Source organism: Rhinolophus ferrumequinum, chromosome 2 (assembly GCF_004115265.2).
Source record: "Rhinolophus ferrumequinum isolate MPI-CBG mRhiFer1 chromosome 2, mRhiFer1_v1.p, whole genome shotgun sequence".
Taxonomy (NCBI): Eukaryota; Metazoa; Chordata; class Mammalia; order Chiroptera; family Rhinolophidae; genus Rhinolophus; species Rhinolophus ferrumequinum.
Genome location: NC_046285.1, coordinates 58,685,836 through 58,709,304, shown reverse-complemented (window position 1 = coordinate 58,709,304; position 23,469 = coordinate 58,685,836). Strand labels below are relative to the sequence as shown.

At 42.7% G+C, this 23,469-nt stretch overlaps 2 protein-coding genes and 1 pseudogene across 6 annotated transcripts in view; 1 reads left to right on the top strand and 2 right to left on the bottom strand.

The window, feature by feature from the left end:
• Positions 1 to 23,469, top strand: part of ST6GAL1 (ST6 beta-galactoside alpha-2,6-sialyltransferase 1) — a 180,468-nt gene that overhangs the window by 4,747 nt on the left and 152,252 nt on the right. For 2 of the 5 annotated variants that reach the window (XM_033127488.1, XM_033127458.1), the window contains exon 1: positions 17,032 to 17,286. The exons of 1 other annotated variant lie outside the window; for it this stretch is intronic. The gene's annotated coding sequence lies outside the window, so the exon portion shown is untranslated. Of the gene's footprint in view, positions 1 to 17,023; positions 17,287 to 17,438; positions 17,592 to 23,469 lie in introns of those variants that run through there. 2 more of the 5 variants (XM_033127534.1, XM_033127478.1) reach the window with 2 other exon arrangements.
• On the bottom strand, positions 10,176 to 10,436 carry LOC117032770 (40S ribosomal protein S27-like). Its single transcript, XM_033124402.1, has one exon. It carries the CDS (start codon positions 10,428 to 10,430, stop codon positions 10,176 to 10,178), a length of 255 nt encoding a protein of 84 aa, XP_032980293.1. The 5' UTR covers positions 10,431 to 10,436.
• On the bottom strand, positions 14,852 to 17,709 carry LOC117032762 (uncharacterized; annotated as a pseudogene).

Below are 23,469 nucleotides of genomic sequence, written 5' to 3'. Positions count from 1 at the left end.
TAAAATGAAAGATTTTTTCCCTGAAAGTTTGGGCCAAAAACATGGGTATGCATTATACATGGCAAAATACCGTACTTCTTCTATCATAACATTTCTAATAACATACTATAGTAGAAATGAATACTAATAATTACCGTTATTATAACCACAAACATTTCTTTACTACTTACTGTCTTCTGGACATGGTGTCAAGCACTTTAAATGCACCATAGTTCCTAGCATATCCATCACTTTAAGACTTCTACTTCTTTAACCCCAGGGTGCAGAAGGTAAGATAAATGGTTAAGTGCATGGTTCTTAAAATCTAGGAGATATGAGTTGACATCTCGGCTTCAAGCTATGTGAACTTAAACAAGTTTCTCATTTTATGTTCTCAAAAATCTTTGTTTTTACTAAAGTGATAAATATTATACAGAAAAGTACAAGGAAGAAAGCAACAAGTGACCCTCAAATGCCACTATTCAGAAATAAAATTACTTGTGAGCGTGATTATACATTTTTCCAAGTGGATGTGTATGTTGGATTAATACATGAATAAACAAAAAAATTGTAATAGGATTATTCCATATTCGATTGTTTATAGGTAAAAAAATTCAACAAAAAACAACAATAATTAGAAATTAGTGACATGCGAGGATTGCTGAAATTCAGATGAATGTTTCTTCACTGCAAGGAATATTGAGATATTAGCAGTTCCTTCAAACCCCTGTAAAGCAGGGCCTCAGCCTGGGCCCAGCAGTCTGCATAGAGATCCACAGAAGTACTTTGCTTGGCTGCACACAGTTTTGTTTTTTAAAGAAATAGAAGCTGAATGCCTTGGTGGGGGCAGGTGTGCACACACTCTAATTTCAGGGATATCTGCCCACCCCTTATTGTTTCCTTCCCGCCCATTTCATGCTCACCGAGCCATGAAAAAGAGTGGGGGTGAAGTACTTGAGCTGGGTAGCAGGACTATTTGGGTTTGAATTCTGATTCCATGACTTGCTAGCTTTGGGGCTTTGGGTAGTTCAGTTAACGTCTCTGTGTTTCATTTCCTCTTTGGTAAAATGGGGCTAGTAATAGACCCTACTTTCTGGGGTTATCAACAGGATTAAACAAATTAATCTGGGTAAAGAGTTTAGAGCAGTAAGCATATGATAAACACTCAGTAAATGTTTGCTATTAGTACATGCTATCTGGCTCCTGTGTGAGGTTAAGGCAAAAAAGGATTATAAAAACTATTAAGAGTTGGAGTTACTATGCTTTCAAAAACATCATATTTTAATTTTAGATACCACTGACTGATGGCCTACTAGAAAATATCAGACCAGCACTGTTGTACTTCTTCTCACCTCCTTTTCCCTTCCTACCATTTTTGTGTTGGTCAGTATTATTTCTTTGTATAGATTATGATGGTTACAATCCATTCTGCTCCATAGCTTCTCTGTTACTTTGCTTTGATATTTATGTGGGTTTGATGCTCACCACTGGAGTTTTTGCTTCAGCATTTCTATTTCTGGGTTTTTTATTCTGATTCAATTCTTGATCAGGTAGAGCTCATGTTTTCAAGAAGACGCATGCATACATACTACATTTCTTGAATTCTTGCATAATTGAGAATGGCTGCCATTTGCATTTATACTTGAATGACATTTTGATGGGATGTAATATTTCTGAGTCACTTTTTCTTTGTACACATTGGAACTTTGTAGACATTGCTTCACTGTCCTCTGCCATAGTACACTGCAGTGGAAAATCTGATTTTTTTCACCTTCATAGGTGACTGGATTTTTCTTCCTGGATATCTAAAGACTTCTTTTTTCTCTTACTTTTATCGTTCAACTTAAATTGATAAGCATATTGTCCTGGCATAGAATCTTCCACTTTTAGAATTCAAATTATATGTATGCAGATATTTTTATATTGTCTACAGGTCCCTGAGACTGTTCATATTTTTCAATTTTTTTATCTTTCTATTCTTCAGATTGGAAAATTTCTATTGATCTACAAGTTCTTTGACTCTTTTTTTGTCAAGTCCATCCAGAGAATTGTTAATTTCTTAAACTAGAATTTCTTAGTTCTAGAATTTCCATTGGCTATTTTTTTTTTTTTTTTTTTTAAGGAGGGCATAGCTCACAGTGGCCCATGTGGGGATCGAACCGGCAACCTTGGTGTTATTAGCACCACGCTCTAACCAACTGAGCTAACCTACCACCCCTATTGGTTATTTTTAAATATAGCTTTTATCTCTCATTTGAGATTTCCTGCCCTACATTTATTGAAAGTATATGTTCCTAGAATTTATTGAGCATAATTGTGATAGCTCCTTGGCAATCCCTATCTGCTAATTCCAACACCTGGATCATGCTATGGTTGGTCTCAGTTGTCTTTTCTCTTAATCCTGGATTATATTCTCTGGTTCTTTGCATGTTGAGTAATTTTGAATTATATCATAGACATTATTTGATGTGGAGATTATAGATGCTATTATAGCACTCTGGAATGTTGATGTTTTGTTTTCACAAGCGGATGGACTTAGGTGAAATTGCAAAACTCTGCCCTTTGGAGAGCAGTTCAACTCTTAGCTCAGCTCCCCTATCTCTTTAGTTCTGCTGCTTTCAGGCTGCCTTATGCTTGTGTGGTTCAGGATCTGAGAGAATCTTGGTCAGAGTTTATACACAGAATTTGGGCCTCTTTCTCTCTTTGGATCATTTCTTTCCAATATGCCCCCTCCCTCGCTTACATTTCAGCACACTCTGTTCTCTGGTTCTTAGGCCAGAAGGACTATGGATTTTTTTTTTTTATTAGAGTTTTAGCCTCCCCATACAGTGCTGATCTCAGCCTGTTCCTAGGTTAAAAACTGCAGAAATAGGTAGCGCACCCCTTGCCAGTATGTTCTTCCAAGATTTGACTCCCTCCAGAGTCTTTCTGCTTCTGTTTACTCTCTTGTGCCTTCAGGTTGTTGTTTTTGCATTTTGTCCAGAGTTTATAGCTATTTTCTGTGGGACTATAGGATCTGGTAGGTGCTGATTTGTTTGTAGCAAAAGTAGAACTTGCTGGTAATTTTTTTTTTTTTTTTTTTTTACTGTTTCATTGTATTTTACTTTTGATCTTTATTGTGTAAAATATTGGGGGAGAGAGATCATTTAATCCAGAGCCATTTTGCCACCTTTGCCCAGAAGTTCTCTTGTGTAAATGTCCTATCCTTCCTGAATCTCAACTTTATGATCTGTAAAATGGGGGAAATTGTGCCTTTGTGGAGTTGTAAGAATTAAATGGGATAGTGCAGGTAAAGCTTTTTAGCACAGTGCTTGGCAGTTAGTAAGATTATTACTGTTATCTTTAGTGCTAATATTTCATCCCTAACATAGAGCCTGGTGTATAGTAGGAGATAAATAATGATTATTGAGTAAATGAATTAGATGCACGAAAATCAAGAAGGAAGAGAATGGACTTAAGAAATGGTGGAATTACAGAAAAACTGAGGAAGTACTTCAAAGTTGGCATTTCTCCATTGGACCTGGGCACGTAGCAGACAGGCAGGCCAATGGCCAGGTAGCTCTTCCCTCTGGCCAGGCTTCTATTACATACGGTTACTCTTTCTAACTGGTGTGGTGATTCATTATGCAAGCTGAAGCATGAAGCCAAGCCTTCAGAACTGGGTGAGGAGTCTCTTCCACATCTGACTTTTTACATTTTTCAGGAGGCACAAGGGAATTTTTTGGGATTCTGGAGCCCAAGAGTAACTCCCCTGATTTGTGAGCATTAAAGGAAATGCCTGAAAACTGCATTTGTTTGGAGCAGTATCAGAGACGAAACGAAGAAGCTTGGAAATGGAGGAGGTCCCTCATTGTCCAGACATGACAAGCCTGTTAATGACCAGACTTTAGGGAGGAATTATTCCTCACACTGGAAGTCCAAAGTGCCAATGCTCAACAGGCAGTTACATGCTCCAAAATTATAATGGTGTTTACCAGGGCAAAGGGTTAGGTGTTCAGGCACGAGCAGTGGCCATGCTTCTACTCATGGTGTCTGTCAACCACTCTGAGAGCATGGCAGTGTGGACAAGGTCTCAGGCTTACGAATCTTCTTCACCTGAGAAAAATGCAAGACTAAAAAATATTAGTGAACTGTACACCAAAAAAATAGTTAAAATGCAATATTTTACTACAATTAAAAACAAACAAAAGTAGTAAAGTAATACATTGTCGACAATTTAAAAAATTAAGAAAGATTTAAAGAACCAAATTTTTATAACATTTCTGTAATTTCTTTCTTTTTATATACAAATGGATTTTTTTTACTTAGTTGAGATTATACTGTTTATAATGTGTGGGGTTTTTTATAATTTATTATAATCTGAGCATATTTGTCTTTAAGTATTGTTTGAATGTATTTTAATGCATTCAAAGTAATTCATTTTATGGATTCATAATGTTGTATTTGATTGTTTCAGTGGCGATTTAGGTTGTTTCCAATATTTTGCAGAAAAAAATAGCACTTCAATACATCTTTAAACATAAGTCTTTGTCTAAGAGATCTTCTGAAAGTTTAAAAATTTTTCTTCTCTTCCTCTTTTGTCCTACTCAGATCTTGCGCTTCCTTAAGTTCCTGGCTCATGTCTGGCCTCTGTTTAGAAAACTTCTCCAAGTACTTCAAACTGCAAAAGTCCCTTCCATCTCTGACTCTAACCGCATTCATTTGTTCATTCATTCATTTATCAAATATCATTTGATGGCATATCAAGTACGTATATGTATATGTTCATCAAATATCAATTTCTTCTCTGATAATGAGATCGCTTATATAACAATTATAGCGAGTGTCCTTTGAGTACTTACTCTATGTGGGCACTTCCCAAAGTACTTTACATGGATAATCACATTTCATCTTTACAAGGTTATCCATGCTTTACCTATGGGAAAGTCGAGGCACAGAGAGATTCAGTAATTTGCCCAAACTTGTTCAGCTATTCCCAGGGTAATGTGGGATTCAATCCCAGTAGCTGTGGCTCTGGAGTCCATTAATTGCATTAACAATTATACATGTTGCCTCAGCTGGACTGTTCAAGGGACTGGAGATAGAACAGTGAACAAAGCAATATGCCTCCTGGACCATGGAGCTCACTTAGAGCCTGGGTGCCCCACCTAGCTCTGGGCCATAAATGTCTTGAGCTGTTTCCTCATGGCTGTATGTGGGTAACTCTTGCTTCTCTATCCTGTAAACTCCTACTGGGTGGGGGCCCTATCTCCTCTGCTTTGCACCCCCAAGAAGCATACAGCTAGGACACAAGGTTTAGTCAGTAATGCCTTTAAACTGATGGGTGAGAGGTAACAGAAAGAGATATGAGAGGAGGCCATGGTTTGTTTTGGGCTCTGTCACTGTGTAACATAGGGGAGGTTTCTTTATCAGCCTGCTGTCTGTTTCCTCATGAGGGAAATGAGATAATCTTTGACATTCTATGAGTGTAGTAAGATCTCCCAGTAATACCTTAGGTTTGTCTCACATGGTGATGAGCAACCACTACTATAAGACTCTCCTGTGGTCTCTAGCTCTCTCACTGAGTCCAAAGCCTATAATTTCAGGGTTAAACACGAGAAAGTTGTCTCCGTGTTGCTTCTTTTTCAATGTGCCCAGATATGAACAGGAATCTTTAGAAGCTAAAAAGCAGTGCTAATTTTCTCACAGACGTGTCTGTTTTATAAGTTAGATATCTTAGTGCAGGCTGCTATAACAAAATGCAATACACTGGGTGGCTTATGAAGAACAGAAATTGATTTCTCATAGTTCTGGAAGCTGAGAAGTCCACAATCAAATCACCAGCTGAGTCACTGTCTGGAGAAGGCCTGCTTCCTGATTCATAGGTGATACATTTCACTGTGTCCTAACATGGTGGAAGGAACAAGGGAGCTTTCTCAGGCAGCTTTTATAAGGGCACTAATCCTATTCGTGAGGGCCCCACCCTCATGACCTAATCACATCTTAATCACCCCACCTCCTAATACCACCACCTTGGGCATTAGGTTTGCAACATATAAACATTGGAGCAACATGAATATTCAGTGTGTAATAGTGGGTAATCAGTTACAGTGTTTAATTTTGAGTGGAATTAAATGAAAAGAGAAGATAAAGAAGAAAGGAGAGAAAGGGGCTTCTTATGCAATGTCATAAACATTTATGATATTTTCTGAATTGGCCCTAAGGTTAGAAAAGTTAGTGGTCCGCCAACTTTTGATTGGGTTCACATCTGGTAATTATAAGAGCTACCATATTTTCAGTATCTATTTGATACTTGGCACTGCACACAATAGCGTTATAATTGATTCTTACTGTGATCCTTCAAACCCTATAGTACCCCCATTTCATAGGCTCAGAAAGGTGAAGAGCCTTCCTCAAAGCCACCTGGCTAGTAAAAATCAAGGCAGCAAACTTCATTTTGCTTGGCCCTAAAGCCTGCTGAAGCACCGCTACCTCTCGGAGTTAGCTACTGTCTCATTCGTTATTTAGGAAGTGGAGAGGCACCTCGCAGAGGCATAGCCTTTTTGCAGTTTTGTTAAAGACCTTGGAAGGGATCAGAGAGGAAAATATCATCTAAGAGGAGCAAGTCTGCTTCCAGGTCATAGGTGAGCCAGGAGGGACCCCCACCTCCCTATCCTTCTGATCCTGGGTCCAAATTTGGGCTAAATGAGGAGAGAAGATTCTGAACTGATTCAATTCACATCTCTGAATCTGTTAAAGGAAATGTCATCCTCATTTGTGGATTTATAGAGTGTTTCTATGAGATAGCTAATGCATATTTACTTGAAGAAGTATAAAAACCAAATCTCAGTTATTCATTTAATGAAAGAAAAAAAAAATGAAGGTCCCAGAAAATTCTGCAAGGGTCTTTAAGACTTTAGGGAAGGAAGAGATAATTTTGGACTCATGGCTTCCTGGAGAAGCTTAGGGTTGAACTAGACCTTAGAGGATGGGTGTGTTTATATAGGCAGAGTGAGAGGAAAGGGGGCGTTTCAGAAGAATGAAAAAGTATAAGCATGTCCTAGTGGAAGAAATAATAGGGAGAAGAGTCAGGTGATCCTCACATCACTTTGCCTCCAAGAAAAAACTGACGAGCATAGTGGTAAAAGAGTTGTTTTGAAGTCATGCCCATGTTAATTAAGTCCCCAGCTCTGCCAATTACAAGAGGCCTGGCCTTTGGCCAGCTATTCAAACTGCTTAAGCCTCAGTTATCTCCTTTCCAAATGTGTTAAATGAAGCACACTACACAGGTTCTTTCTGAGGATTAACTATCACATAGTTCAGTTCTTGGTTCACTAATTTGAGGAAGTCATTATTATCTCTCAGATCATTCTGGAATATCCAGATCTTAATCTTAACATGCTCTATTTCACCTCAGTGGTCAATAACTGAGAATCACAATTTCTTCTAGCTCACGCGATCTAAGAAGCAGTAAAGCTCTACCTCACCCTCTGCCAAAAAACTCTGGGTGAAGGAAATGCATTATCAGAGGTCTGGCTTCACACAAAGCTATCTCAGATGGGTGACATCCTTCTTCACAGCAGAAACACTAACATTCCACCAGGCTTCTGGTCATTCTCTCCAATCTGCATTTATCACTTGATATGTTTTTCTTAGCTCTTTGAAGAGAAGGGCTGGGAAACGCAGCCTAATGATCCCTGGACACTGTGAAAAGTCAGAAAATAATGAGCTGGTCCTGATTCCTTTCCAGGGCTCATTTTGTGAGGCTGGTCCACAGCAGTTTCTGTGGTTTTTTTTTTCCCCTCAAGTCTTTGGTTCACTCTATATTGTCTGGCTGCCCTGCAGCCCCTTATTAGCATTTACACAGAGTCAGAAGATGTGGGCCCTAGTCTAACTCTGCCACTTCTTAGCAAGGCAATCTTTGGCAGGCCATTTACGTCTCTAGGCCTCAGCTGATTTATCTGTCCAATAGAGATCAACCGAAAGATGTGTGGGAGAGTGCCTTGGAAGTCCTCCAAGTGAACAGCACATATTAAGGTGGAGAAAGTAAAATCAAGCAGGTGCACTGAGCCCCTTTCTTCTTAACCCAACCATCAGATGAGTCTCAGATTCTGCAATAAAAATCCCTCCTTTGAAGTTCACTCTGAATGTGAACCTATGACCTTTGTATCTATTTTGGGCAAGGAAATGAGTTTCCTAGTATCCATCCTTCCTGTAAGCTTGAGAAAGGCCTCACAGAGGAACTGACCAAAGAGATGTGATAGATGGTATCCCTTGCTCCCTGGAATTACAGCCCACTTGATGGAACCCCAAGCCAGTTTGATGCAGCCCTTTTAATACAATGGCATATATCAAGGATGCCACAAAAATGTGTACAACTGGGCACTTTGGTCAACGTTGCTCAAGCAGTAGTTCGCCATAATCAGAAGTGTCTGGACGCTGATGGTAACCACTTTGAGCACCTCTTGTAACTGCAGAAGACAAACGTGACTTGTATTCATCTTTTGTTATCGGTACATATTGAGTATTACAATTTTAATACAGTTTTCCTTTCTTAAAATGTGTGTACATTTTTTGTCACCCTTTGTATTTCATATAAGTGCCTGTACACCCCATCCCTAAACCCTCACAAACACACACCAATGTTCTGCCTCAGTGGGCCTGCCCTGGTGTCCCTGCCTTCTGGATGGAGTCATTCTGAGGCCTTCAGGTCATGGCCGTGTGGTGTTTTGTTTCGGTTAGAGAGGTGCAGGCTGTTATCACCATTATAAACCATCTGCTCACTGATTGAACCAGAGAGTTGAGAGCTTTATGGGATCACCAAGGAAGGCTGTCATGGGTAATGCTGCGTTGTTCAGGGACTACTCTCTGCACTGGACCTTGCTCCCGAATGCCTACCTGATCGTCCCCATACTTCGACCCTAGCAGAGCTATATTAACCAGAGTGACTGGTTAAGTCAAATCATCCATCTCCTCACCAGCTCCTGGCGGAGGAATGCTGTGGCTGTCTGAACACATGGGTTTCTTGTGGGAAGCTACCAAGGTTTTGTATTGTACCCTATACAAAGAGGGGTTAGAAAACTGAAGTAGCTTCCCAGGAGACATTTGAACTTTAGGAACTATCCCAGTGTTGGGGAAACGTGGCCTTTTCCAAATGTTATTGCCCAGCTCTTTGTGGTCAATTAACTCCTGATGACGATAGCCAACAAGAGGGTAGCTAAGACTACAGCCAGGTCTCAGCTGTCTATAGCTCATAAGCCCTTGGCAAAGGGTCTCTCACGAAGGGCAGTACCAGGAGAGAAGGCTCCCCTGGCCGTGGAGCACCACATGCTTAGGCGTGGTTGGTAGATTTTTACCCCGTGGAGGAACTTCTCTGGGACAACCTAGAAAGAGACTTAGAAGTAACCCAGGGACTTATCTGCAAATCCTGCTGACCACTGACGTTGCTTGGGGAGCATGTTAGCAATGACAGATACCGGGAGCCCCCGGGGGAATGCAGGAATAGAATTTATATTTTAAATAATTTCTGCAGGTGTTTCCAAAGGTCAGTCAGATTTGGAAACAACTTATTTGGTGCAACTGACCTCATTTCATGAAGTAGTAAAGGAGATTTGCCTTGGCTGAAGTCTTCAAGCTGGATCATGGCAGTTGGGAGGAGAGTTCAGGCCTGTTGATCCCTAGATCAGTGCATTGTGTATTGTGTGGCTTCTGTCATAAAACACCAGCTCCTTGGGGAGCAATGTGTAAAATACATCTGTAAAAGAAGCACAATAAACAATGGCCTAATCCTTTGAATGTCTAAGTCAACGGAATCAAACACTGGCCGTTAGTTTACTGTAATTAATCAAATGCCTTAGTTAAGAATCCAGTTTTATCACTTCTTGTGTGACCCTGGTTAAGTCACTTATAGTTAGTTTCATCATCTATAGAATATGAATAATAAGATTAAGAGTGTCTACCTAACAGAGTTGCTGCTAGGGAATTAATGATAGAATGTTTAAAAAGTGCTTGATGTAGCGCCTGGCAGCGCAAGTCCTCAGTAACTGTTAGCTATTATTTGTTGAGCATTTACTATGTGCTAGACACTGTACTAAGAGCTTTATGGATGCCGTCTCTAATAGTCACAACACTTCTGTGAAGCAGGAATTTTTTTGGGGGGATGTATCCAAAATGTGTTTATTGGGATGGGTCCTCACTCATCTTGATTCAGGGTGCTTTTAGCGTTGCTTCCTTCTGAAGGAGCTTCCTTCTGTAAACCTTGCTTTTCCTACTGTAGGCTCACAGAGGACAGTGAAACAGCCAACACACAAAACTACCGTTTGTGCATGGCTAAAGACGGTGGTGATTTTACAGCATCCTGGGCATTTCATATCCATGAAATAGGAACTGGGGCTCTGCACCAGGCACTTTCTCTTGTGTTTCCTATTCTCCTCTTCTGGAGGGGGATGCAGGAGATCCTTAGCCAGGGGCATGTGTGTGTGTGTGTGTGTGTGTGTGTGTGTGTATGTGTGGCATACCCACAGAAAAGGAAAGCAGGAATTCTTGATTAAGCCTTCCTGATGAGGAGAGGAGGGAGGATTGACTGAGCTTCTACTTTCTGCTGTTTTAGTCATTTGAAATTAGGCATTTTGAAAGCTCTGTCCACATCGGTGATACATAGATATATGTCACGGAGAAAATATCCTCCTGGAGGTAACGATTGTGAAATTTTTGTAAATCTTACTAGTGCTCCTTGAAAGTGAAGTTGTCACTTGTTCATCTTGGTGTCTTCTATTCATTTTGGTGTTCCCTAGCCTAGACTAGCCTAGACTCTTTCCTGGCCCATAACGCTCAGTAAATGTTTGTCAAATAGAAATAAATATCATCTCTTCAAGTCTATCATAAGCCTCCTCCCAAGGAATATTTTCCTCCTGGATCATTCACCCTGAGTTTCTTAATTCTTAATGCCTTATCATGGCATTCAAACGCCTTCACAATGGAGTTTCAATCCACCTTTCCTCTTGTCATGTGCGCAGTGAATGGTTTATTGAAGGACTATTTATACTAGTGGAGAAATTGAAAACAACCTTAATGTCCAGCTGCAGAATGATTGAATAATTTACGATGCATCACATATTGCTAATAGCTATCACTTACTCGGTGCTGACCATGACATACATTATTTTAAGCACTTTTAATGTAATTAACTCATTTAATTTTTAGAACCAATTTGAAGGTAGATACTACTATCCTCATTTTACAGATAAGAAAACAGGGCCAGAGAGATTAATTTGTCCAAAGTCACCCAGCTAGGAGGTAGCAGAATCAGGATTCAAATTCAGGCAGCTTAATTCCAGAGTCAGTTCTCTTAGCCACCAAACTAAACCGTCTCTCGAACACTGAACAAACGGTGCAATTAACCACTAATAACTTGCCTAAAAATGTTTGCTGTGCATCTAATAAGGGCTGAAATGAATAGATAATTTGTTAAATGTATATAGGAAATGCTTATAATATACACTAAATGGGGGAGAAAATCAGAATAATGCATACATTATTATTTCAACTATGGAAAGTTCTAAAAAAATACACAGGGAATGACTAGAAGAAAATAGGCCAAAAGGTTAATTCTGCTTGTGACTGTGGATGAAAAAGGGGCCACGTATTAAACCTGAGACGCTCAAGATGAGGCCTGAATGATGGGCTTTATAAACTCAGAAACACAAAGTAAGCACATAGGACAGTCTGAACATAAACATTTCTAACTAAAAGCAGTCATGGTGGGGCCTGTAGCTTCCTTGACAAAGGTCAATCTTTACCTTAAAAGAGCTTGTCTATTGTCTTTTTGCATCTAAGAGAACCTACCTTTGAAATGTCAGAGTAATCCCCTCCTTCAGACTCCTCAGGGCACAACCTCTCACCAGAGCCCAAGACCACAGAACCATTCATTGTTATCTTGTTGCCCACATACCATCTGTATATGCTGTAAATATTAACTATCCAGTACTCACCAATGTAAAAGAAGTGCTGTCTCTGTGTTTTACTTTTTATCCAATCTCAGAGATTCACACCCCCCTAACCCTCCTTCCCTGCTTTCTCCCGCCTCGTTAATCTACCATCAATGAATTTCATGTAATCCTCCTTACATCTTCTTTGATTCTAATGTATAAAATAAGCTGTAAAGCAGGGGTGTCCGACCTTTTTTCAACGTTTTTTACCAATGTGGTAAAATACACAGACAGCAGGGCCACTCACTCGAGGTGAAGTATGTATTGCCTCACCTGGTTTATTTAAGTAAACTAAATATATTTTTGGAATTTGCTGCGGGCCGATAAAAAATGGATTGCGGGCCGAAGTTGGCCCGCAGGCCGCAGTTTGGACACCCTTGCAGTAAAGCTATCATTCTCCAGAGCATTTTCTCAATCCCTTGAGATTTTGCTTCCTGGCAAATGTCATCAGTTTGGCTCAAATAAACTCTCATAAGACTTTTTCTTAGGCTAAAGGTTCTTTCAACAACACAACTGATAGGATGCCAATTTTTCCACCTTGCTTCTTTACATTTGTCTGACTTTTCTAAATTTCCTAAAGCAAACTTCATCTGTAAAATAGGGAGGAAAACTATTTAAAATAGATTTCTAAAAACATGAGTATAGAAACAGGTTTGGGACAAATCACCAACAGGCATCAAATGCTGATTTTCTTTCTCCCCCCAAATATTTGTTAATTTCAAAGAAGTTTCATTGACTTCTTTGCACAAAAACTTCTTTTGCACAAAGCCTGACCCTTACTGCAGGTTATTCAGATGGTCATTCTCGAGTCACAGGAGGCAGCTTCCACTTTGGTTCTCATAGATGTCCCTTGAGAGAAGCCAATTTCCTGGATCTTTTTGAGAGAATTTATTATAAGCATCTTTGATTCCTCAGAGTCCTCTTGCCCCTGTATTTACTGCCATTCTTGGTGCTTCTGGTCTCCTGGGTATAGCTTATGAGTCCTGCCCCCAGGCAGCAGGGCAGCAGTTTTGGCAACTGCAGCCTGTGAACTGTTGCTGGCAGTTTGATGGGCTTGTCCAGCCTTTTGCAGCCCTGGGACCAGATGTAGTATGAAGGAAAGAGGCCTTGGTTTTATGACACAGCTCAACATTCACTAATAGACTTTAAGGAACTCACTTTACCTCTGAGCTCCAGGGTTCTCATCTGTAAATGGGGATGATAAAGAGCCTTATTTACTTCATGACTTATTCTGAGTCTGAAGAGGGCTCAAGTGGGATTCTGTATATGCAGGCCATGTGTAAATGTAAAGATCTAGTATATTCGTGTGGATTATCTTTAGGTATGTATGTATGTACATATGTATGTATGTATGTACGTATGTATTTATTTGTAGCTTCCCACTTTCTCACACCCTTTGGAGTCACTGAAAGGGGTTAATTAAAATTAATTGAAATGAAAATTAATTAACATTAAAATGAAAGAGACATCCTGAGGGAAGAACGTTGATGAGGAGTGAGCTGGAGGAGTATTGTGGGAAAGTGAGGGTTATTGAGATGGGAGGTGTGGAAGTGTGAGAGGGTGACTGTCAGGAGAAGAACTTTGCAGAAAGGGAAGCAGATACCTAGGAAGTCTTGTCTCAGGATATTTGGTGTAATACCATTTTGTCTCTTTAAGAAACCTTCAGTAAAAGCTTCTCTCACTTTTTATGAGTGAGGTTCGTAGTCCTCCCCTGGCCCCCATGCATTAATCTCATGCTAAGATTGGCTTTAATACAAGAACAGGCAGAGCTCAAGATGGCTTAAGTACACTGGGATTCTAAAATGATACCTCCTGCCCCAAGTGAGGATTGAATTAGGACGTGTACTTAGACTGTGTTGTCCACAGTAGATGTTCAGTACGTGCTGATTATTATTATTGTGAATCAGGAGACATTTTGCGAAAACATAAGTGATTTGATAACGGAGACTTAGTTTTTCCTTGTCTCTTCTAGGACACTGAAGTTGATTGGGTGAAGTGCAGTCCTACCATACTTGTGACCACAGAATAGGTCCATTTCTGTGACCTATCCTCATCACACTATGCTTATACCCTAGTGAGGTTTTGGAGTCACCACACCACTGCTTGCTGTACTAGGGGTTATGGGACCACCATTTTCCTTGGCTGAGGACTGTCTTCACAGTGTTAAGCCTCTGCCCTCTAGTCTAGTGTTCTCTCCTGTTCGCAGTCCAAGCTCCACTGGCCCATCTGTGCAGGGACAGCAGGAGCAGCAGTCCCTGGGTGCCTAAATTAGAGATGCTGTGACTCTATTTCTATTTTCTGACTTAGGTTTTATAGATTTTGCGGTGTGTGTAGGTATCTTTATCTTTGAAGCTGGCAGCACTGAGGTCCATGGCAGACCACAGAGCAGTTCCTTTAACCCTGAGCTACCCTCATATTAGACAGTAGGTGCTGAAAGTGTGCAGAGAAGGAGACATCGGAGGGCTATCTAAGGGTCTTGAGCATTTTTAGTGCGGTGAGGAAGAAGGGTTTGAGAAGACACTTTCTACTGCCTGACCCTTCTCTTTCTCCCCACAAGACTTTAATAACATCTCCAATTCAAGAGTGCTATGAAAATATTGTCTACAAGTGGGTTGTCGTAAATGAACATTATAAAGCAGGGCATTATTTGTGTTAGCCAGTAAACTGCCTCAAATGATGACCGAGAAAGGCATTACGTAAAGTATTATTCATGGACAAAGATGAGCTTGTGAGGGGCTGAGGGCTGCAATAGTGTCCAGAGGGAAAGTAGGTATCTGTACTTTTTAAGGAAAATACCCTGTCCAGGCAGGCGGCCCAGAGACAATAGGTGTGGAAGCCCCATAAAGAAGCTGGGAGGACAGGACCATCCCCCAACTAATGGTCAGCCTCCTCCCTCTCACATTGGGTTAGATAGCCCCAATTAACCAGACAACAACCTTGAGGGGGCAGCCCCCAAAGGGAATAGCTCCACAGTTGCTCCCACCCTGGAAATTTTCTAAGGGCACCCCTACTTGCCTGCTCTCCTGCCTCAGAGCCCTAGGCACTTCTTGGGCTTAACTTGTCATCTATGGTCATCTAAATCCCGCAAGCTAAGAATCCAAAGTGAGACTTTTGTTTTCTCCATAATTTGGTGGAAGTTCTGGTAAAGACAACTGTGAAGTGGAGACTGGACAACCTTCTAAAAAAGGCTCTCCTCTGTTTCTTGTTCTTGGTTCCTAAGTAGTATTGATACAAAAGTTATGTAGAAGAAGGAAATGATTAAGTCTTTTAATGAATGTGGAAGAAGGTTCAAATTCTATCTCTTCTATTTCCTAGATGATTTCAGTTTCTTCAACCATATGATGGGCTAAGGTTACCACCTATCTTATGATGAGGTGAGGCAATATAATAAGCAGTGTTTTTGCTCCACAAATAGTAGCTATTATTTGGATGCCCTTTTTAAATTCCCTCTGTCATTGCCACAGCTCCTATTATATATCCCCATCAATGGCAGCTTCCAAGCTGGTCTCTGCACTCCATGCTTGCAGTCTCTGTTCTTCTTATCCATTTTTCAGTACGCTGCCAGAGAAATTAGTGTAAAACACAAAGATGCATGTCATGCCCCTGCATAAAATCTTTTAATAGCTTCCAATTTTCTCAGAATAAAGTCTAGAATCTCCCAGAATAGTCTTGTGTTCGTCTGCTTCCACTCAATCATGCATACATTTTACTGTTATGAGCACTTTCTGTATGCCAGATCCTAAGCTAAGGGCTTCATGGAGATTATTTCACATAATCCCAAACACAACAGTGTCATTAACTTCTCCACCTTATAGAAGAGGTAAAGGAGGCTCGGAGAGGCTCAGGAACTCACACCAACTCACAGTTACATTGCTCACAGAGATTTGAATTCACTCGGCTTGGCAGCCTCTCCAACTGGAGCTCTTTGTAAAGATCAATAATGCCTCCCCAGCAGCTGGGAAGGACCAGCAGCAACAATAGTAGGGGTCCAGGCTCTGGGGAGGGAGGCAGCAGTGTTTCTAAGAAGGTTATTGGACATGAGATGAGGATTTCATCTCCCCTTCCCAGGTTGGTGGTGGGGAGTGCCCACCTCAATTTGGAGAGAGAGTTCTGAGCCTGGGCTTCAAACACTCACGGTGTGCACCCCACCTCATGTATCCAGAGGACCCATACTACCTTCCACTCTCCTGTCAATCCTTCCCTGCCACACCCCTTTCCCTCCAGGCACAGAACCAGGGGCCAAGAGGGCGCTCTAGACATTTGGGAGATAATTTCCTCAGGGAGTCACATCCTCTCAGCCCCAGTGATGGCACAAGTCCGCTTCTGGCCCTTCTGTAAAGCGGTTTTCTGTCTTACGGAAGCAGCCCGGGCACACCAGGGATGGCCATTATGCAGAGGTGGTGCTTACTCAACAAGCAGTTTCCTCTCGCCATCCTGTAGCAGTGAAAGGAAGGAACCTGCTCCCTTCCTTCCGGATCACACTACCTGAGGCCACGCGCCTGCCAAGCTGCATACAGCTCGGGGTGAAAATCTCCCTGTGCAGCGATTCGGCCACACTCCTAACCCTTCTTTATCTGCGGCCTTTGAGAACACCTAGTACACCGCGCGCCCGACGTTGGGAGGTTCTTGCCTAATCCTGTGAAACAGATTTTGTTGCCTCACTGCTACATAGGAAGAATTTGAGGCTCAGAGAAGTTAAGTGACTTGATCAAGGTCACGCAGTCAGTCGGTAGCCAAGCCAGGATTACAGTTCTGGCTTGTTAGGACGGAAAACCGGAGGCCAAGTCTCCGGACCTGTGGAGTGGAGGTACAGACATCATTTGGGGATCTTTGCCCCACCAGGTTGCCCCTCCCCCTTGTTCCGTCCGGTCTGCCATCCTCCGGGGAGGCAGGGTCCCAGCACCACACGGTACCCTAACCAGGCATCCCCCAATCCCGACCGATGCCCGGTCTCTAGCGTCCTCCCGAGGGCCAGGCGGGTTTAGGGTTCATTTGGTAGAGGACCCACCAGCCTATTTGCCTAACGGGGACAGTTTGCTTTCCCCGCCCCTCCAACGCGCCCCTCTTCCCTCCTTCCCCACTCCCCTCCACCCCTTATCTCCGACCCCCTGCTCCTCCCCAGCAGACTCTCCTTTCTGGACTCTTGCGTGGGTTTTCCAGCTCCGGAGCTCTCCTGCCCCGACCCTGCAAGGAGTCGGGAGGCATCTGGGGGAGGGGTGTCCTGGGCTGGGCAGGCCGGGGAAGACGCCTGGGGGCACTGCCCGGCGCAAACAAAGGAAGCAAGCTGTCGGCAGGTTGGGGCGCTGAGCAGGCGGAGCAGCCGTCGCCCGGAGCGCAGCGAGTGAGTAGGGTGCGGTGGGCGGCGGTGCAGCCCGGGTCCCCCGGGAGGAGTGATGCGATGGGGCTAGGGAGGGGAGGGGAGCGGCGGGGCCCGAGGCATAGCTAGGGCACGGGGAATCGGTGTCCAGCGCCACCTCAGCCGCCTTCGCAGCACGGGCTGGCCACCTTTTGGCTGGGGGTGTCTGTATTTTTGTCCTGGTCGAGGAGCCGCCCTGGTGTCTCCCCAGCTACAGGAGTCTGCGAACCCACAACAAACCCACGTGCGCTCGACCACCAGGAACCTGGCTTTGCTTTCTCCACAACACGGTCTGTAAGGAAGGGGGTGGGGATGCCCTGCAGAGTCCGGGTTCCTTCATATCCCGCCTTCTGGGTTCACAGATCGAAAACCTGAGGCCCACGGCAGGGGTGGGGACACAGGCACCATAACAAATGCACGTGCGCCCAGCCCTAGGATCCCCGCGCACAGCTAGCCCTTAGGAGCCACCCTGTGAAACTCGGCCATTGTTTCAGCCGCGGGGAAGGGAGCGGCGCTTGGGGGCCCCTCTTACTGTAGATGGACGACAGAGACATTTAAAAGGTACCACCACTTGGGTATCAGACCAAAGTACTAGACTTATGAAAGGGAAAACGCCACAAGAAAGCAACTACGAAAGATTACTGCAGGCCGACTCTGTCCCCGGCCGTGGTATATTACTTGATATAATCAGGACAACTCATCACTTCTACCTCACGGAGGTTTCTTGGAGATGGGGGTTGAATTAAGGGTCTATGGGTCCTCCAACAAAAAGACCGTGCTAGCACACTATTGTCCCTGCGCGCCTGCGACTGCCTCTGGCAGGAGGTCGCGAGCGCCTCCGCAGCCTGCAGAAAGAACCGTCCAATTTAAACAGCGCCTGGCGCAGTCTTGGGTTTCATTTGCGCTTTCCATTGTAGGTCCATGCGTCTAGCCAGCCCCGGTGTTATTGGCCCCTTTTGGCTCGTTACGCATTTTACAAGGCGGGCCGAGACCTCCTAGGTGGGGACGCTATCATTTCTAGTTCTGTCAGAGTTTGAGAGAAATTCCGAGATCCGGAAAGAGAAATCTCTGGTTGTTTTGCTTTTTCTTTGCTTACATATGCTTAGCTCAGCTTTGCAGATTGTGGTTAATCAGACCTGTTCAATCAGCAGTGAGATGGTTGGGAGGACGAATTGGCCTTTTAGGTGACGGTGTTGGTGCAGGAGTAAACCCCTAAGATTGTGGGAGTAGGTGGTCTGCCCAGGAATGGAAGCACCACTGCCTGAGTGTGCTTGCTGAGCAATCCTTGGCAGGTACCACTGGAGAGTAACCTGTCCCTGGGGAGAACTGGGGGGTCTCCAGCCCCACACCACTATTTTTCAGTCTGGAGAGCATCTACTGAACCCTCTTATAGGCGGGAAACAGAGACCTGGAGGGTTCAGCCACTTGTCCAAGTTTAAACCCAGTGAAATCCAGGACAGAGAGAGCATTTGAGCATGGGTCTCCCAACTCCCACACTGCACACAGCCCTGCCGGCAACCAAAGGCAAAACCAGGATTCTGTGGTTGGCTTAAAAGGCATTGGCCTTAGGCAGAATAGAGTTAAACAAAGAAAGTAATTCAGATTGAAAGCTGCACCCTTCCATTATCCCTTTCAAGAGTTCTTTATTCATTTGAGAAAAAGATAGATTTAGTAATTCCTTACTCTCCTTCTAGCCTTTCATAAGCTTAGTTATTTTTCTCTCCTGGTTGCCCCCTTCCCCTCAAATTGGAATAGGGCCAACTATGGAGTCTTAGATGTTTTGCCTCTCATCCCTGTGCCAGGAGGCCTTTGTTTGGGCATAAGCATGGGCTGTTGACATCAGCCCGCTGGGAAGAAAGTGTCTCTTAGTGGGCTACTCCTGAGCCACTTGTAGAACAAAGCAGTGTTTCCATTGCTTTTATTTATTTATTTTTTTAAAATGAGAGTTCCAGGGAAGTACCTTATTTTTGTATTTGGCAGAGGAAAAATCGGAAAACCACGGATGAAAAAAACAACAAAAAACACTTAGAGTCTGTTTTGCCTTGTCCCTGTCTCCTGGCTACACTTGTTTCTCTTCTTAGGGTTCCCAGGGTATTTCATTTTTGTGGTGCTTCCACTTGGCACTTGAGTATAGCTTTCTCATCAGGATGCTAGCCATGTAAGGAATTTCAGAAATCATCTGGTCAGACCCTTTTATTTTCCAGACAGGAAAACCGAAGCGCAGAGAGGAGAAATTACTTGCCTAAGGACACTTGCCTAAGCATCATGGCGGATTTTAGTGCCTTTTTTTTTTTTTTTTTTTGCATAAAAGGGAAACTGTTGCGCCAAATGAGTTTTTTTTGTTGATACCCCACAGTAAAGTCAAAGTCATGATGATTGTTTTAACAACACCCTTAAGTCAGAGAATGAATTGCTTAAGGATTCAGATAGGTTTGGGTTATTAAACAAAGCCGCAGATCCCACTGGTAGATCTGGCGAGGAGTATTATTACAGCTATCGTTGGGGATCAGGTTTCTTTAGTGCTTACTAAATGATTCACTTTACTCTTGCCCTGGGCTCCCACATATTCCCTTTTCCTAGTAGGGAGCTGCTTTGAGTATAGTCATAAAGTAAAAGACAGCAAGAAGTCAGAAGAGAGAGAACCCACTTAGCTCTTTATGCTACATAACTTCTTGGACTCCAGTTTCCTTTTTTGTACAGAGAGCGTCCCTCCTGCTCAGTGTTTGCACAGCTGTTCTAGTTGGAGCGGAAGATGCTCAAGCCTTAGAATCAGAGGAGCAGGGTGGGTTTGGGTCATCTCTCCTGTCTCCTGTGTTACTTGAGAACCAGCAGGCTGCATCCACAATGTGAGAGGGAGAACATATATGCGTATATATCTCTTGGAGTTGTGGGTATTAAGTTATGTGACCCATGCTTACGAATGTTCAGACCTCTTGGCAGGCTTGGGTGCCCACCAGCTTTTTTTTTAACTCTTTTGTTTTTTAATTTTTATTAGGGAATCTTGGGGAACAGTGTGTTTCTCCAGGGCCCATCAGCTCCAAGTAGTTGTCTTTCAATTTAGTTGTGGAGGGAGCAGCTCAGCTCCAAGTCCAGTCGCCGTTTTCAATCTTAGTTGCAAGGGGGCGCAGCCCACCATCCCATGTGGGAATTGAACCAGCAACCTTGTTGTTGAGAGCTTGCGCTCTAACCAACTGAGCCGTGAGACTGCCCTCATCAGTTTTTTAAGTGGTAGAGAATGATGGTGGGAGAATAACTCCAGAGGATAAGCCCTGTGTTCAAGGAGACCCTACCTAGTCACAAAGAGGTATAAATGTTTACCAAATTCTAAACGGGGCCTTCGGATGGTAGTGAAGTGTGTGTGACTCTAAGGAAAATAAATTTAGTAAAAACCAAATAAAAAACAAAGCCAGAATTTTCAGGCCCAAAGTGAAACCTAAAGTCATTCCCTTCTTTCATTTTGTATGTACTGACAAGCAGGCTGGTTGGGGGTGGGTGTGTCCTGTGCTCAGCTTGAAATTACAAAGAACACAACTGCCCCTTGTTCAGAACACATTTGGATCTCCCCTTAGAAATTGCCTTCAGGAGCCCACAGGAAACAGATCTAATTTATCTCAATATTGACTTCTTGGCTGGAGGGGGGGGTCCCCCTTTTCTTTATGTGTCAAACAAGAGCAGGTGGTAAATGAGAGGGTGGAAGAGGGAAGGCTTCAAAGAGAATGTGGTTCTCTACAAATGTGAGGATGTGGCAGCATTAAAAATGACAGGAATAATTCATTAAGGAAATCCACAGTAATCTTCTGGAACATTACAGTCCTGAAAATTTGCTCAGATCTGATATCAGAGATTTGTTCCATAAGAATCGAAATGGGAAAAAATACATTTTTTCCTGTTTGTCTGCATGTCTACTGCATGTATTCTGATTCTGATAGATATACTTTTCACGGGCTTTTATATAACGGTAACATAAGTAATGCAGTTTCACGTTAAAATACTGGGATGATTTTCTAAGTCATTACTAGAAGTGTCAGCTTAGCCTTCAGAATCAATTTGGTGATTTACTGATTTTATTTATCATTTTGATTATTACTCTGATTATAAGAAAAAAGCATGCCCATTGAGAACAAAGTACAAAAACGTAGAGAGAAACAGAAAAAAATTCTATTACTCAAAGGCAACCATTGTTAATATTTGGCAATTTTCCTTCTGGTCTTTTTTTTTTATGGATTTGTTTTCTCTAAATGATTGAGAACACATCGTATGTGCAGTTATCTCTTGCCTTTCTTGCTTAACCTTCTCATATATACATGTCAGAGTTTATGTCCACATTAAAGTTGTGTCTGTTCATCACTCGTATCAGCTGCTTAGCATCTCCAAGGTCATGTGGTCCCATGGGATCTGATCACTTCCACGAAGACCTGTAGAGGAAGGAGCCTCCAGCTTCCCACCCCTGCCTCAAGTGTACAAACACCAGTCATTTTTATTTTATTTTAGAAGAAGTCTAAAGTCCAAGGTAGAGGGGGAAGGGCCCTGCGTGTGGCCTTGGGTTCTAGTCTTTCCCTTGTGTTGTAATTTCCAGCAACTTAATTTAACACCCGTTTTCAGTTTATCTATTAAATAAGCAACTCCAGGGTCATTTGTTAATTCATTCCTCACATATTTGAATGCTCACTCTAAACCAAAGATTTATAAGAAAAGCTCAGCTTTTAAAAAGCTCACGGTATGAACGGGGAGTCAAGGTAACAAGAGACTAGGGCCGGCTTCTGTGGACCAATGGCAGGGGCAGCCACCTAAGACTGGAGCAGTATGGAAGTCTTCCTGGAGGAGGGCCATTGCTGGATAGTCAAACAACTTCTTATTTTTTCCCAATTTTCATCGACACTGAGATTAACATGTTCGTGAATAAATGTCTGTCCATATTCTAGATAGTTTCCATAGAATAGAATTCTAATGTTGGAATAACTGAGACACTTTTTAAAGGGTATGATCATCAAAAAAAAATTTCATAGGTTTAGTCCCAATTACATATAAATTCTTAAAGTACCTAAGTATTATATCTTGTGGGAACAGTAGAAATTAAGAGCACAAGAAACTCAGGATTTGAATTGTTGCTCACCGTTTATCACTGGGGTAAACTTGGACAAGGTACTTAAGCTCACTACCTTACCTCACTGGGCCATTGTAAGGATTAAATAAAATCACAGGGAAAAGGTCCAGTGTAGTGCCAGGTATACAGAAAGCACTCGGCAAGTGATAGCTATTATTGTCATAATTGGAATTTTCACAAGCTGCAGAAACCTTTAGTCCTAATATTTTTCTTACCATGAGAACAGGCAGAAGGTTAATTAAAATGGAACCTCCTACCAGGTGACAAACTGAGCGAGATGATCATTTACATGATGTATTATAAACAAGTGTTATGATGGAAAATTTCAAACATGCAAAATGCTATAGTGAACCCCCATGTACAATCACTTATCTACAACAATTATCAAAATGTAGGCCAATCTACAACTCCACACTCCACCCAGAGTACTCTGAAGCGCATTTGTGCCATCTTATCAGCCCAGCTATAAATGTTTCACTGAGTTTCATGATGTGTGTTTGAGGTATTGTCGTGTACTCTTGGAGCCTGTCTCTGCTGTCACTGTTATGGGATGGGGAGAGAGAGAGAGAGAAGGAGAGAGAGAGAGAGAACACCAACCTGAGAACTTCTTAAGTTTTACCTTTCAAATGAGTTTCCCTTCCAGGTCCTGTGCCCCAAAGAAACAGGATAGAGGGAGTGCTAAGTTTAGAGTCAGGAAACCTGATTTTGCCTAAGGTCCCCACTCTTCACCAGGTGTTTGCTTTTGGCAAGTGACTTTTGAATTTCTTTGAGCACGTCTGTGAAAATTTGGTCCGTATCAAATGAAGTCATCCATGTGACAGCCCAGCAGCTCCATATTAGTCTGAACTGAATCAGGCGTGAACTCAGCCTTCCCCTGCTAAAGGCAGAGTGTCCATATGAACTTGAGGTCACAGACTGATAGCTCCTCCGCAACAATGTGTATTTGGTAGTGTTGCTGCCAGGCTCTCATTCTGAAGATGTGGTTATGGCTCAGATAAACACCTACGTAGCATGGAGAGCGGCCTATGCTTGCAAATCCAATCTCTGCCATCCCCTCTTACTCA